The 15049-nt window shown below is 37.5% G+C and overlaps 1 protein-coding gene across 1 annotated transcript in view; it reads left to right on the top strand.

The window, feature by feature from the left end:
- Smp_144030 (phosphatidate cytidylyltransferase) overlaps positions 1 to 15049 on the top strand; it is a gene marked incomplete at both ends in the record, with an annotated part of 35209 nt that overhangs the window by 15961 nt on the left and 4199 nt on the right. The window contains 4 exons of the mRNA XM_018797791.1: positions 1069 to 1245; positions 3605 to 3724; positions 7056 to 7138; positions 11060 to 11351. Of these exons, the coding sequence (XP_018652798.1) occupies positions 1069 to 1245; positions 3605 to 3724; positions 7056 to 7138; positions 11060 to 11351 (672 nt within the window). The remainder of the gene's footprint in view (positions 1 to 1068; positions 1246 to 3604; positions 3725 to 7055; positions 7139 to 11059; positions 11352 to 15049) is intronic.

Below are 15049 nucleotides of genomic sequence, written 5' to 3'. Positions count from 1 at the left end.
GGCAGTGAACATGGCCAATAAGAGTAGAGGATATTCGTAGGCTACTAGTGTTCGATCATAGGTGTCTTCGAAGCATTGCTCGTATATCCTGGGACCACCGGGTAAGTAATGCAGTTGTTAGGAAACGAGTACTAGGTAGGGATGGCAAATCGATTGATGAAGTAGTGAAACTTCATCAGTTGAGATGGCTGGGACATGTGTTACGTATGCCCGACCACCGACTGCCCCGATGTGCAATGTTTCATGGTGTAGGAGTAGGTTGGAAGAAAGCTAGGGGTGGCCAGACCAAAACGTGGCACAAATCAATGAAGTCACTGACAAGTGGACTGGGCCATGTTGGTAGGTGTAGACTACCTGGTTGGGATTCGCGAGATGACAGCAACCGATGGTTAGAGACCTTGAATGACATGGCTCAAAATCGTTTGCAATGGCGAAGATGCATCCACTCTTTGTGTTCTACCAAATTCTAATCTTCTGAATTCCTCATGTCTTTATCTTTTTCTCTTTCCAAATTTATTTCACTGTACTATACTCCTTCAATAATTTCTTGAAACCCCTAATCTTTTGGATTTCTGATTATACTCCTACTACTTCTACCACTATGGGATTTGAATCGACAACTGCATCTCTGTGCTAATGTGGTATGGCAACTCGAACTGATGTACGTACGTACGAAGTTCTACGTTGTGACTGACTGACTGAGTCAGTTGTTATAACGTATAGATTCGTAATATAAATGAACGTGCAATTAGGAGAGGAGTGAATTTATTGATCGGACGCAAATGATGATTGAGATCGTACGAGCAGTTCTGGGTGCTATTCGGTCCTTCCTATATGCCTAGCCTAGCCTCTACCTCTAATAACACTCGTGACCATCTTGAATGGGTAACTGTGATACAACTATTGTTCAGCTGTTCAAATTAGTAGTAGTTCCTCGATAAGGTTCGAATTCATAATTTTTAACGTTTGTAAATTGAATATTCCAACTGTTTTGTAACTGTAAACATAACGAATTCTGTTATTATACAAGTAAATTTTAATTTACTTTATTTTTCTATATCAATATAGGTTTTAGCTATTCAATTGGCTTGTTTCTATGAAATTATCAATATTGGTTATTTGGTTTATCGATCGCATGATTTACCATGGTTTCGATTATTATCATGGTATTTTTTGTTTACATCCAATTATTACTTATTTGGTGAAAGTTTAATAACTCGATTTCGATTACTTTTAGCTAAAGAAGTAAGTTTTGTTCAGCTTATTCATTTGAAAGTAGTAGTGATAATAGTATTATTATGTATGTGTTTATATATAATGACTAGTTACTTTGTAGAATGATTAGGTAAACTGTTCCACTCTCCTACTTTCTATTTGTTTGGTTGTAGAGATTAATCCGTTTTTTTTCTAGTTCTTATTAAAGACGGACTTCGAGTGTATAAGGTGGTTGAGGGTAGTTAGTCAGTAGGAAATCATTCAATGACCTAGGTTTTATACTGGCTGACAATCATTAACAAATCGTACTGGCAACTTTGCAGAGAATGATACTTCCATGCGGGATCGGGACTTGGGTAACCCAGTTTCACAATTCGAGGCAATACCAATGAGCTATCCCAACCTTAGCTAATTATAAATCATTTAGACCAGTGATCGAAAGTTTATAGGTTAAACACTAGTTTTTCAGATCCAGTTGGTCTTTGATGATGAAAACAATCTCAAAAATCTTCACATTCAGCCAACTAATAGGTAATTTTGAAGGAGTTCGTGACTGGTAGATTAGAGTTTAATTGTGATATTAGAAGCCGAACGTTGGATGACCATCATACTATACTATGGTAATATACACTAATAATTTACTAACTCAATGATGATATGCTCACCTCGAAATCTGAAGTTGTCGCAGATTCAATCTCAGTCACAGTTATAGTTGTTCACATTGTTAAGGCAGTTCCCGGCCGATATGAAACAATTATTTATTGCTCCCTGCTTTTCGTCTGTTTAAGTCCCATCTCTAGCCTTTGACCTAAAGGTCTGATCCACAAGGCAGTGGAGCATCGTGAGTAGATGCAGTCCCATGGTAGCCGGCGATCAACGATTGATTCATACGCCATTTGTTCCCTCAGGATACTGGAGCCAGCCTATGTGCACCATTGGTTTGGAATGAGGGTTTTCCAACTCCCCTAGATGGACCCTCCGTGTCCACCAACCCGGTTAAAGCGCCTGACATTCGCTTTCCGTCTTCTCAACTTCGTAAACAACAGCGGTGCCACGAGAAGGCAATGAGTAGGACTTCCCTGTCAGAGGCTGTATACGCGTGGACATGTGAGAGCATTTGGAGTGGGAGAGCTGTTTCTCTCCACTCGGCCGTACCAGGGCATTTGGGGGCAGGCATTTAGTCATATGTTGGAAATCTGATTTATCTAGTTCCTTTTTTATTGCTTTTGTTATCAGACAAGCAACATATAGTGTATCACAGAGTATAGTAGATCATTTTGTACGTGGTAGATAAATTATATATTTGATCGACAATACTGTTTATAACTTTCCATTAACCTATTTTATAAATATGAAGTTGGACCATTAAAAAAAGTAGTTGACATTAAGACGGTCACAAGTACTTTGCTAATGATTCTCCTCTACTCACGTATATGTGATGAGTTCATCAACCGTTTATTATTGAGTTGAGGGTTAGGGTTGTTCACAATTTAGACAACATTTTGAACTAGTTGCTTTTTTTGTGAACGAGAGGTAGAGGGAAAGGATAATTCAGTTGTATGTGCTTTATATTCGATAAATTCATCATAGTTTCAGTGTCTAGGTTTGCTATCATTAAAGCATGTCAAGCCTTATAGTTTATTGTAATTGTGTACTTTCTTTTATCATCACGCTTGTCGGATTTCACTATACTACTGATACATATACTTATCAAACAATTGTAACACAACTGTAGACGCTTAAGATGAGTTTTATTTTACAAAAGAAATGAAAAATCACACTTATCCAGCAATTCACTCAATTAATAACAATCTCCACAACCGTATACTGATAATTATCATATACTCACTAGTGACTAGCTTCAAGGGAGAATCTTTGGAGTTCTAATTAGAAGCCATGATCAGTGAAGTTAAACAGTGTCAGGTGTGAGGTTGGTTCCCACCAAAGACAATCGAAGATGGTCTCACTATATCATGGATTGATTGAATTTAAGCATTAACACCGTTGAATGCTGACTAAGTGGCCTAGAGGTTAAACATCCGTACTCAAAACAGAAGGTCCTAAGTTCGATCCCCACGTGCGGGTCGTAAATGCTCATTTGCTGAGGAGTCTCATGCTAGGACGAAACGGCCGTTCAGTGCTTTCAGGTTTTCAATGGTTGTCTGACATTGATCGGATCATGGTTTCAACGAAACTCAACAATCTTTACAACCTTATACTGATAAAAAAACAGAAAAATGACTGTAAGCATTTAACACACCACATACATATGTTTGTGTATGCATAGAGTTCTCTCATAGGAAAGAATGTACACACAAGTAAAGACGTACAATCGTTTCCGTTTTGTTGTTTATTCTATGTTCCTGTTTTTTATATTTTGATCAATTAGGATTTTCTACAACCATGGATAACTCATCATCAGTTTATTTCATTTTCATTATATTGTGCTGGGATTGTTGCATTTGTTCTAAGTTTAGTTAAAAGGCATTATATTAAACAGTTTACTTTGGTAAGTATCAATCTACTAATGTATCGTTTATTGATTGTTTATTTATTTATTCATAGTGAGTAATTAGTGTGACAGTTGTGCAACTCACTCAATGAATAATAATCTCCACAACCCTATTACTTTGTTTTACTTTTTACTTACACCTGTTACTCCCAATGGAGCATAGGCCGCTGACTAGCATTCTTAAACCCACTTTGTCCTGGGCCTTTTTTTCTAGTTCTATCCATTTTTTGTTCATTCTTCTCATGTATGTCTCTATTTCTCGGTGTAATGTGTTTTTGGTCTTCCTCTTCTCATTTGGCCTTCAGGATTCCATGTGATAATTATCATATACTCACTAGTGACTAGCTTCAAGGGAGAATCCTTGGAGTTCTAATGAGAAGCCGTGATCAGTGAAGTTAAACAGTGTCAGGTGTGAAGCAGTTACTCACCAAAGACAATGGAAATATTAAACCATATTCTGAAACTGAAATATCGATTTTCAGTGGTCAAGGCATTTGACGTATAGTTACTTAAACTTACAGTTCTAGACCCTGATTGAACTTTTTCCGGTCTAGATAAGTGTATAATAACACTAGCCTTTACACTTAAAGTCTAGCTCGAAGCCAATTACACGAATCTGTATTTAGTAAATGAATTAAAAATCACACACACATTTTTTTGGTGAAATCTGAATGTAGTAACTTCAAATCTTGGCACGCTGTTGCTAAAGAATTCCAAATCAAAACAAAACAACTATATCCACCCATTTTATAATGTTTCCTCTCTCAAGTTTATATCTTCATTCAGTATTGAAAAGTCTCCTTCATATCTTGTTATTTTCCATTTAAGCTATACGGTCAATCTGTTTAGTCTCATTCTTTGTTTGTGTTCTCTAGACAATTTTATTGGACTTCAACATGTCTTATATAGAGTTAATCATAACGTATCATTGATTATTATGGAAAATGTTTAGTATGAGGTTGTGGAGATTGTTGAATTTCATTTTAATCATGAGCCGATCTAAATTAAATCACCTTTCTAAAAACCGGGAACTCTGGATGGCGTTCTTGCGGACGACTGAAGTTCCTGAGGATGACTCACGTGTTCAGGATTGTGGATGCACACTGCTAAGGAGTTCCACATTAAAACGAAATGGCCATCCAGTGCTTTTGGGTTTCAGTGATGATCTAACTTGAATCGGCACATGATTTCATTTTTATAATACTATTGATCCTTAGGGAACACCACTAAACGGTTTTGTCGTTTTAGTTTTTTGAGATCCTCTTTATTCACAAATTATTTGGTTACACTGTGTCACAATAGATATCAATCAACCTATTTGGTGAATGTAATTGTTTATTATTAATTAAAACCGTATTCAATTGTATATCCAGTGAAGAGGTTGTTGATTATTATGTGAGGAGGAACCCTGTTGTTTAAGGAGATGGATGTACTGGTTTAAAGTCTCAGCAATAACATACATATATCCTAGATGCTCATGAGAGGTTTTAACTACTCCCGTTAATGTTGATTACATTTTATATCATTTCAGTGAGAGAGGGACAGGATTCAAAAGCGTAACTAAATTCAACGCCATTATCTTAATAATTCTGAAGAATTCATTGTACTGTAAAGTACAGATGAAAAAAGAAGAAAAGTTAATCTCCAATGTAACATTTGTTTAGAATTATAACCATCATATTTGAACTGTCTTGTAGAGTTCAACTAAATCAGTTTATTATTCGGGCAGATTATGAACGAACCAATCAGATTTAGGAATAACAGGTCTTGGATTTTAGCGCGAAATTCATTCACTTTTTTGGTTTGAATACCATTTTGGCATTATAACTGATGTCAGTTCATGATGAAAACCCTAGATCTTATTCTTAATTCTAACCATCAACTCTAAATCATAATTCTAATTACTCAGACTAATTTATAACTCTCATTTAACCCTAGTTAGTAGGTGGACATTCTCATGATCACTTTAGCGTTGCTCAAATGTCGATACATTGTATACATCATTTGCACATCTACCTTGATTTATTTCTTACAAGCTTTGTTATTCTCCCATTGCTATTACTATTTCTTTCTGTTCTCCTTATGTTCCTCTTCTATCACTGATAAACTTCTAATTCTTGATACATACTACTTATATCTTTCTGTATAAGTAGCACACGCTACACTAGAACGAAATAGTTATCCAATGCTCTCCACTTTTCAATGATACCATTAATGAGATTAATATATAACGAATAAGACCAATACATTAAACTTTTCTTTATAAAACACCTTCAAATAAATGTTGTGATGTTTGTAGAAGAAAAAAACACAAGCGAATTACTTGTGTTCTTGATGTTAAGTTGTGCTAATTTCTGTAAAAGGTAGTGAAGATACTACATCTTGGTTACCTCAACTTAATTAAGAAGAACATCAGGGTTACACTTTGTAACTGATTAGGTTAGGATTCCATTGGTTATGTTTTATATCTTCCACTACCTGTCACTTTCTCTCTCTGTTTTCCACTCTAACATTAAAAACATCTTTTGGAAATGTATGGCCTTTCACCTCCTATTTTGATTTTATATATAGACATATGCGAGATCGAACCATATGTTCTTATTAGATTCTTGTAGCCAGCTCAAAATATGTCGTTCAGGCACTTAAGTAGTGCATTCACTGTCGAATATGACTATGTTTTTTTTTTGTCAGTATAGGAGGCTTGTGGAGTTTATAGATATTACTGAGATCACGAGTCGACCACAGTTGAGTAACCATTGAAGGGAAGGAAGCTTTCTACAGATGCTTCGTCCTGATGTGGGACTTAACAGCTCACATCTGTGACCTCACTAAAGGGAATCAGACTAAGTGTCTAGGTCTCACAGTGATACCTTAACCTTTGGACTATTGAGTCGTCACCCAATGATGTACATTTTTAATTCCAATCAATTAGGGATATTACCCAGTCATCTAATGTTATTGATGAGTAACTGCCGCACACTTTACATGTTTGAACATCTACCCGTTATGGCTTCTCATTAGAATTGCGGGAATTACCTCTCGAAATTAGTCTTTTTTGAGCATATAATGATTTTCGATATGAAGAGCTTCGGTCTACTGGTTCAAGGATATAACAGTTGCCGAAAAATCTGGAAATGTTGGGTCCAATCCCCTTTGGTGAGATTGTTGATACGTCTTTCTAAGGGATAGTTTCATATCAGGATGAAACAGTTATTCAGTGCTATTTGGTTTCTCATAATTGTCTCTTGAGGATCAACCCCTTAATTTTAATTTGTTCATTCATTCTTTGTAAAACTATGCTTTCATTTTATTTTTGTATGAATTCTAGTTTGGATGGACTCATGTTACATTACTTATTTTCGTTACATCATCTTATTTCTGTATTGAAAATATTTTCAATGGTTTAATTTGGTAAGTTAAAAATAATAAACGTTGACTTTTTTTTTGTTTTGTTCGCTAGTCAAGAATCGTCGGTCTCCTCTAATTATGGTATTAATGTAGTAGGATTCGAACCTGTGATCTAATTGTAGAAATTAAAATACTTTCTACTTTTAATTACCATTGCCTAAACCGGGAGCACAATCTGAACCTCTTGATGTGGTAGTTTAAATCTGAACATCATAACTAAGCTGGAATTGTTTTCATTGTAACATCATGGTCAAAGATTTTACAACTAATCTATTCCAACTGTAACTAACCTCAGTAACTATAAAGCTCAAAGTGTATATCATTATTAATTAATACCTAAATCTCAAGTTAATCAATTGAGTTCGATCAAAGCTAGAGAATTTTACAAACAGGTAGTTGGAGGTGATCGACAAGAAATCTTATATCCTAGATCTCGTTAACATAGTTTGCCTGAAATTTTGAGCCAATTGACGCTTTCTATAAGATTCAAATCCTATTCATTCAACTTCACAGTTTGAAATATTAACACTCAGCTATCGGACCAGTAATTGACTTTTAATAGGACTGATATACATTCAAAATTATTTGATCATTGAGTAATAATTAACCATGATTGATTAGCTTTTGAGGATTGTTTCCCCAACTGATAGCAATAATAATAATAACATCATCTAAAGGTATTTCTAATGGAAAGAGTTGCATTTTTAGATTCAGTTGATATGCTGCAACTGAATGATCATATGATATGGAACTGTCAAAAGTTCGTTGTTGTTCTGTTTTGATGTTGATTATTTACTGATGATAAGAATAAAAAAGTCATCTGACATTTGCTTATACCTTTCATCAAAAAAACCCAAGTGAACACATGTTAGAAAGCGGGACGAAACGTAATTAACTGCTACACTAGTCTCGGGTTCGATTCCTACGTGCGCGGTTGTGGATACACATTGCTGAGGAGTCCCTAGCTGGGACAAGATGGCTGTTTAGGGCTTCCAGGTTTTCAACAGTGATTTAGTTCATGATTTTAACTATGAAAGTACTATACTATTGTTTGTTTTTTGATGATTGTTTAGTTTATTTGGTTGTGTGTTGTGTTTTTGTTGTGGACTGGATGATTCAATTGTGAAGCTTTGGTGGTCGTTCTTTCACATAATTATTCTATTTATTTAGTGATCCCTTACTGATTAGGCAAAATTGTATTGACAGAAAGTAAGCTATGTAATTTGATAGTCAGTTTTAAGTAATCCAACACTGTTTACATCCGCATTTTATCTAACCTAATAAAGTTTGCTTAAGTGTTGTTTGTTTGTTTATTTATTTAGTAATTCTTAGTGATCCATCCTTGTAATGTTGCTGAATAAAAATCAGATTAACAACAGTTTATTATGGAAATCTGATGACCAACGTATTTTCCGGTGTTGGTCGTTGGTAAATTGAGGTAATACTACAACACTTTAGTTAGTTGTTAGTCATAAATATCATAGAACCTGGAACATATTTGTGCATTGATGGTGCAAGTTGTCACATCATTTTAGCACAAGAAGATTGAAATGATCAAAGTAAATAATAAATATCTGAGTAGTAGAAGTAGTAATGTTGTCGGTATAAGCATTAGTAATGAAAATCATCGGTAAAGAACATGATTCGAGAATGAAAAGTGAGTTCTTGGGATACATCTACTTCCATTCCAACCGATTCTGATACATGCACGAAATATCTCTATCCATTGGTAGTTTGCATTTATCAATATGACTCAAACCAACAGTCAATAATTTCATGAACTGATGCCATGTTTTCATTTAGCTACTTCTAGGTTTCTTTCAATCTATTCATACTCCGTTCAACGTTGGATATCGATATAGCCAGTAGTTAGGCATACGTACTACATGTCTCAACCACCTTAGCCAGTTTATTATCTTTACGTTGTATTTTATGTCTGACCTCAGCATTGTTCACTGACTGATTGATTCACTCTGACTGATCATTGTTTAGAAATTTAATATCGATAGAATTTAATCAACATTAAAGATTCGATCTACATGACACTGATTATCTCTACTCGGTGAACAATTTAAGCTTAATGATAAGTAAGATCTTTTCATACTTTAAATTCACTTAGTATTATTTGTTTGAATCTTCCCATCGATGTGTTAGGACTGCAACTGGTCAGTCTCTGCAGGTACATCCAGCTGACGAGTCTCAAATAGGACGTAACGCACGTCCTGGATTCCACTGCTAGTCACTATCCATCTCTGCTTTTCATACTTTGTTCATTTTTTGGAGTAGACTTTACTGACAACGTCTAGTAATCCCTAAAATGACTTTTGGAGTGTAAAACCAATCTTCGGCCATTCATATGAATGATTAGTTACATAAAACTTTCAAAAAGGGTTTGGAATAAAACGAAGACTTAAGGTTTTTCTTAGATTATTCACTTAACTACAAGCTATTTATCATTGTCTTTTTCATAAAAAATTTCCTCTTAAAACTCCATTAACTTCTATCTTAAATCAGATTATAAGTAGAGATGGATAGTAGTTAATCGTGGAATTCAGAACGTACGTTTCGTCTCATCTGCGATTTGTCATCTTCGACACGAAATCTTAGCACGAATTCAAAAAGCTCGTTTGGCTTTTGCCAACTTACGTCACCTATGGCGAAGATGCGATATCCGTCTATCAATTAAGGGACGAGTATACTGCGCAGCAGTTCGTTCTGTTCTACTTTACGGCTGTGAAACATGGCCATTAAGAGTAGAAGATACTCGTAAGTTACTAGTATTTGACTACAGATGCCTTAGAAATATTGCTCGCATCTGCTGGGATAACCGGGTAAGTAATAGTGAGGTTAGACGAAGGGTATTCGGGAATGATGGTAAATCAGTTGATGAGGTTGTGAATCTTCATCGACTGAGATGGTTGGGCCATGTGTTACGTATGCGTGAACACCGATTACCACGACGCGCTATAGTGACTCGTATTGGGGATGGTTGGAAGAGAGTTAGAGGCGGCCAAACCAAGATGTGGCATCACTGCTTGAATTCACTAACTTCTAGTCTAAGCCATGTTGGCAGATGCAGACTACTTGGTTAGGGTCCGCGTGACTATCGTAACCAATGGTTGGAGACTCTGTGTGACATGGCTCAGAATCTATCACAATGGCGTAGGTGTATACACTCTTTATCTTCCCTCAAACCTTGAGAAACTAAATCGATTCCGCGGTAACGAACGAAAGCCAATGACACAATGACACGATAGCTATTCTAATCGGTTAGTCCCAGGCCCATTACTTCTATGAATTTGGTGTTCATCTTGTTGTGCTAACTAGGTATGGCAACTTGGACGGATGCATATATGTGCCTGGTCCTACGTTGTAGCTGACTGACTGACTTACAGTACAATGAATTCTTCTTCCTTATATACAATCTTCGTTTTGTATATTACCACCAATAAATTAACTACTTCTATGAATTCGGTGTTCATCTTGTTGTGCTAACGAGGTATCCCGACCGTTGCTGCTACCTTGACGTGGTGGTCGGGCTTGCCTATTGTGATGAACCAATCGAGCTATACTGCCTGGAACAATCGTTCCTCAAGATCCTACCATGCCAGACATGTCGGTTGAAGAGCGGTAAGACTAAAAGCAACAATCTCAAAGTCCGAAGGCGAAGTCGTACTACCGACTGTACGGAAATGTGACGGCGATAAAGTGATTCCTTCAGACAACCAGCATAACAGCGATGCTGCCTTCCCACAAGGCAAATTGGACCGATGCATCAATGTGCCTGATCCTACGTTGTAGCTGACTGACTGATTGACACAATCAATACAAAAAAATAAATTCAATCAGATTAGTTTCGTCAAATCATGTACAGTTTTATCCTTTACTAATTCTTTTCTTCATATCTATCTATCTATCTTATAGGTTTCTTTTACCAGTTTGTCTGGTTATATGCAATGATATAATGGCATATATATTTGGATTTTTCTATGGTAAAACACCACTTATTAAATTATCACCTAAAAAAACATGGGAAGGTTTTATTGGTGGTGGTTTATCTACTATACTATTTAGTATATTATTATCTTATATATTATTAAAATATGATTATTTTGTATGTCCAATTGAATGGGATGATACAAAAGGTTCGCTAACAATGAATTGTACTAGAAATCCTGTATTTATAGCACAAATCTATGATTTACCAAAATATTTAGTAAGTTGTTTTTTTCTATATATTAATTATATTACTAATTTAAGCTTACTGACTTACTTGCGCTTGTTACTCCCAATGGAGCATAGGCCGCCGACCAGCATTATCCAACCCACTCTGTCCTGGGCCTTCTTTTCTAGTTCTATCCAACTTTTGTTCATTCTTCTTATGCCTGTCTCTATTTATCGGTGTAATGTGTTCTTTGGTCTTCCTCTTCTCTTTTGGCTTTTAGGATTCCATGTGAAGGCTTGTCTTGTAAGTCAGTTGGGTGATTTACTCAATGTGTCCTATCCACCTTCAGCGCTTCTTCCTGATTCCTTCCTCTACTGATTTCTGGTTTGTTCTCTCCCATAGTAGAATGTTGCTAATAGTGTTTGGCCAACGGATCCGAAGTATCTTGCATAAACAACTGTTAATAAACACCTACATCTTCTGGATGATGGCATTCGTAGTTCTCTAGGTTTCCGCCCCATACAGTAGAACTGTCTTGACATTTGTATTGAAGATTATGATCCTGATGTTGGTTGACAGACATTTGTTTTGAGTTCCAGATGTTCTTTAGTTGTAAATATGCTGCTCTTGCTTTGCCTATCCTCGCCCTCACATTTGCGTAAGATCCACCGTGTTCATCGATGATACTGCCCAGATATGTAAAGGTTTCCACATCCTCCAAAGCTTCTCCGTCAAGCATGATTCGATTTTCGCATACTGTGTTGTGTTGGAGAATCTTGTTTTTCCCTTTGTTTATATTGAGACCTACTACTGCTGAGGTTGCTGCTACAGTGGTCATCTTCCCCCTCAATTGTTGGCAGGCTCGATTACACTTCCCGATCGTTGCTGCTACCTTGACGTGGTGGTCGGGCTTGCCTATCGTGATGAAGCAATCGAGCTATGCTGGCTGGAACAATCGTTTCCTCGAGGTCCTACCATGCCAGACAGGTCGGTTGAAGAGCGGTGAGACTAAAAGCAGCAAACCCAAGGTCCAAAGGCGAAGTCGTACTGTTGACTGTACAGAGGTGTGACAGCAGTAAGGTGTTTCCTTCAGACAACCAGCATGACAGAGATGCTACCTTCCGACAAGGAGGGGTGGGGTTAGAAAAGGTCGACCCTAAAAATGCACACCTCACCTTATCCCACGGATATCCGTCTCCGGCGGTAAGGTTTTTTTGAAGAACGGAGCTAACACAAAAACTACCCACAAAAAGGTCGTGTGTGACCGACCTCAAGCAGTTGTCCCTTGGGCACTGCGGTCACGCTCTCAGGTCATTAAGACCACTTCTAACCCAATTTCCTTTTCAGGTACCTCTAGAAGAATCCTTCCACGGTGTGGGCAACCGGGAAGTGATAACTGCCCTCATACCTCTAACAACACTCAAGACCACTGTATCCATAATCAATCTCCTTCTTCACTTCCTACTATTCCTTCTACCTTGACTTTCAACACTAAACTTCCTCTCTCGGTTTCCTCCTCAAGTGTCACCATGGCCAACGATTCTAGTGCGCGAAACGCTGTCCGAGGTCTACTAAAACCTCGCTCCAAACTACACATTGGAGCCTTCAACGTACGTACCCTATGTCAAATCGGTCAACAGGCCTCCTTAGCTAAAATCCTAGAATCTCGTACCATTGATGTATGCTGTGTCTCCGAAACACGCATACAGGATCCCAGTGTGGTCATTCACTTGACCTCACCTCGCCAAAATGGACAGCCGACGAAATACACCCTCCGTGTATCTGGCGACCCGTTGGCTAGTTCTCGCGGACTTGCAGGTGTAGGCATAGCACTAAGTACAAGGGCAGAACAGGCACTACTAGAATGGATCCCCGTTAACAGTCGCCTGTGTGCTGTCCGGCTAAATGGCTCCGTAAGAACTCGGAAGGATAGGGACACACGTCGTTGCCTTTTCGTCGTCTCTGCCTACGCTCCCACTGACTGCAGCCATGATGAAGTGAAAGATGACTTTTACAGAAAACTCTCTTAGCTTCTTCAGAAAGCTAAGCGCTCAGACATAGTAGTCGTAGCGGGTGACTTTAATGCCCAGGTAGGCAGCTTAAATCAAACAGAAAGACATTTAGGTGGGTGTTTTAGTATTCCGGCTCAACGAACCGATAATGGTGATCGTCTGTTGCAACTATGCTCAGACAATCGTTTATTTTTAGCAAGCACTAATTTTAAACATAAGGAGAGACATCGTCTAACATGGCGACCACCTGCACCAAACCAACGATGGACTCAAATAGACCATATTGTCATCAGTCATCGTTGGAGAGGCTCAATAGAAGATTGTCGCTCGTATTGGAATACTTGTTTAGACTCTGATCACGCTTTAATACGAGCGCGCATTTGTCTGCGCCTCAATGGACGCAGGAAAATTACACTAAGAAGACCCATTAGGATTGAACTGGAGGACGAGAAAGCCAAATGCGAATTCCAGAAACAACTGAGTTCACATCTAGACAGTTCTGTAAACGAGACTGACCCAGATGCTGCTTGGAAAGACATACGAACAGCTGTGGAAACAGCAGTAACATCTATTGGTCATTTAAACCATAGGGCTCCAAAAAACCAATGGATTTCCTCTAAGTCTATTTCACTGATGGATTCGCGTAAACTCATCCCATCAGGCTCTGAACATGACGAAGAGCGTAAAGAAATTAGATCTAGGTTAACTAAAAGTCTAAGGAACGATCGTGAGCAGTGGTGGGCAACGAAAGCAAAAGAGATGGAAAAGGCAGCGGCTGTAGGCAACACCAGGCAACTATTCAGACTAATAAAAGAAACCGGAATTAAGAAGTCAAGTGTAAGTGAGACAATCTCGGAAAAAGACGGAACCCTTATCTGCTCTCAACCTAAACGTTTAGAACGATGGGCGGAACACTTTAAGGAGCAGTTTAGCTGGCCTTCGGCTACTGCACAACTACCCACTATTCCTAGAAAACCTGAATGGAACATTGAAGTAGGCCCCCCGACCCTACTTGAAGTTCAAAAGGCTATAGGTAATCTGAAACGAGGAAGAGCAGCTGGTGCAGATGGATTGGCCCCAGAGGTCTTTAAATATGGTGGTCCAATTTTAGCGATTAGGTTGACTAATATTCTGGCTAAAATCTGGGAGACGGATGTAATCCCATCCGACTGGTCACAATCACTGATTGTCCCAATATATAAAAAGGGGTCAAAATCATCCTGCGATAACCATAGAGGGATTAGTCTGGATAATTAATTCACAAATTTTAATATATCTATTAGTCAAAATTATAGAAATATATTTGTATCCAGAAAACTTGTGTGATATTTCTATTCACTACAGATAAGTAGAAAATAGAATTTAGGATATTTAATTTGGATAAATCTCAACTGTGTGCAATGAATGTTTAGTTAATTTTCAACAATAAATAGCAAGAAAAACACAATAAATCAGTAATTTTATAAATTTCTATGGAAATTGCACCATAACAGAAGTGATCGGAATCAAGAACATTGCTTTAGAACATATATAAGAACTCTCGTCTAAATTAGAGCGAATAATTTCACAGTATTTGAGCGCCGAGTTGATGTAAGACATTAAATAGGAATAATATATATTTGTAAAATCTCAGCGAATGAATTTGTAGTAAATCCAACGTTTCGCCCCGCAAAAATCGGCCACCCCCTTCTTATCATATAAATTTTAACAAACAGACCAAAACTTATATCCGAGATG

Source organism: Schistosoma mansoni, chromosome 5, assembly GCF_000237925.1.
Source record: "Schistosoma mansoni strain Puerto Rico chromosome 5, complete genome".
In the NCBI taxonomy this organism is placed as follows: Eukaryota; Metazoa; Platyhelminthes; class Trematoda; order Strigeidida; family Schistosomatidae; genus Schistosoma; species Schistosoma mansoni.
Note: the sequence above shows the minus strand (reverse complement) of the source record. Positions and strands in the feature narration are given on the sequence as shown.